Consider the following 1604-nt stretch of genomic DNA (forward strand, 5'->3'; position numbering starts at 1 on the left):
GGCTTTAGGACCGTAGACGCATCTCCCAGCGAACGGTGTCTCCCCCTAAATAAATAAATAAGGGGAGAGATAGAGCCTCCTGACATATTGGGGGGAAGGGAGGGGATGGGGAGAGGAAGGAAGGGGCTGGGAGGGGGAGGGGGAGCCTGACAAAACTAGACAAGTGCACACGTCCGGATTAACGTTTGGCCTCCAAACCAGCCCGGCCAGCAGCAAAGAGAGAAAAAGTACTTCTTTTTTTTTTTTTTTTAATTTTTTTTTTCTTTAAAAAAAAAAAAAAAAGCATCATCTAGCTGGGGGGCTTCGGAAAAGACCGGAGCGGTTTTAACGACAGCAGAAGCCATAGGAGATTTCGGTGAAAACTTTAAACTGAGACAGTCATGGATTTCTTTGCACTTTCCATGTGCCAAAAAATGAAACAAGGGAAGAACTGAAAATAGAATATAAGCAACTAATTAGCAATTAATTAGTTCATGTGCCAACAACGCTATAAAACGTAAAGCACAATAAAAGTGCTAGATATTGTTATTAACTAATGATGAGAAATGTTCGGTTTTAGGGGCGTCTCTTTTCGTATGAATTATTTTAGACATCCAAGACATTAAAATATGCTGTGAACACGATTGCATCTCCCATCACATACAATAAGAAATAAGAAAAAGCCTCTAATTTTTGCTTTTCTTTTTTCTTTTTCTTTTTATAAGCAAAAAGATATTTACCACGGTTCTAGCTGCTGATTAAAAATTGCCCAATGTACTTAGATGACAGTTTTGTTTTGTTTTTGTTGGTTTGGTTTTTGGTTTGGTTTTTTTTTTTTAGTTTAACAGATCAGCTAGAAGATATTTTTTTACAGCTGTTGTTAATTTCCACCGTTGTTTCTTACCGCACTGAAATCCAGTAAATCACTCAGTTCTTTGTCCGTCCCTAAGGCAGCCATTCGCTGTTGGTGATGCATTTTAGCAAAATCACACAAACCTAGAAACATGGAAATAACCGCAATCAGAAACCCAGTCCCGAGCCTTGCAGGAAACACAATCGGATTTTTTTTCAGGGGGGTGGGGGTCGGGGGGGGAGGGTGTGGGTTGTTGAGAAGAAGGGAGGGAAAAAAGATGGAGGGGCAGCAAAAACAACAACAACCAAAAAAAAAGAGAAAAAAAAAAAAAGGCAAAAAGCGATATTGTATTTCCAAAGAGGCGATCGAAACCCGGTAACATCCACTCTAAACCCAAATCCGGAGAAGACAAAAAAAGAAAAAGCCTCGCTGCCGGAGCATCATTTATGCAACAGGAGGTTCAGCGAGGAATGAATGAGGATCCCAGAGAAGAAACTACAGCCATCCGCTCCCAACTTTTTCCCTTCTCCTTCTTCCACGCAAAGTAGCGTTTAGAGGCAGAAACGGCAAATAGCGATAACAGCGATGAGGAAAGGGAGAGAGAGGAGAAGAAGAGGGGAGGAAATAAAAAAAAAAAAAAAAAAAAAAAGAGAGATGCAAAGTCGCAGGGTACGGAGGCGCCGGTGCGGAGGGGGTGGGGGGGCCGGGAGGGAAGCAGGGAGCAGCCTTTGCTAATTAGCCCCAATTTCTAATTTGCGGAGAGGAAGAGGGG

The 1604-nt window shown here is 42.1% G+C and overlaps 1 protein-coding gene across 1 annotated transcript in view; it reads right to left on the reverse strand.

The window, feature by feature from the left end:
- TCF4 (transcription factor 4) overlaps positions 1–969 on the reverse strand; it is a 237581-nt gene extending 236612 nt beyond the window's left edge. Inside the window, exon 1 of the mRNA XM_009882047.1 lies at positions 884–969. Within this exon, the coding sequence (XP_009880349.1) occupies positions 884–955 (72 nt within the window). The 5' untranslated portion in view covers positions 956–969. The remainder of the gene's footprint in view (positions 1–883) is intronic.
- Between the last annotated feature and the right edge of the window lie 635 nt (positions 970–1604).

Source organism: Charadrius vociferus, unplaced genomic scaffold (genome assembly GCF_000708025.1).
Source record: "Charadrius vociferus isolate BGI_N301 unplaced genomic scaffold, ASM70802v2 scaffold743, whole genome shotgun sequence".
Lineage (NCBI taxonomy): Eukaryota > Metazoa > Chordata > Aves > Charadriiformes > Charadriidae > Charadrius > Charadrius vociferus.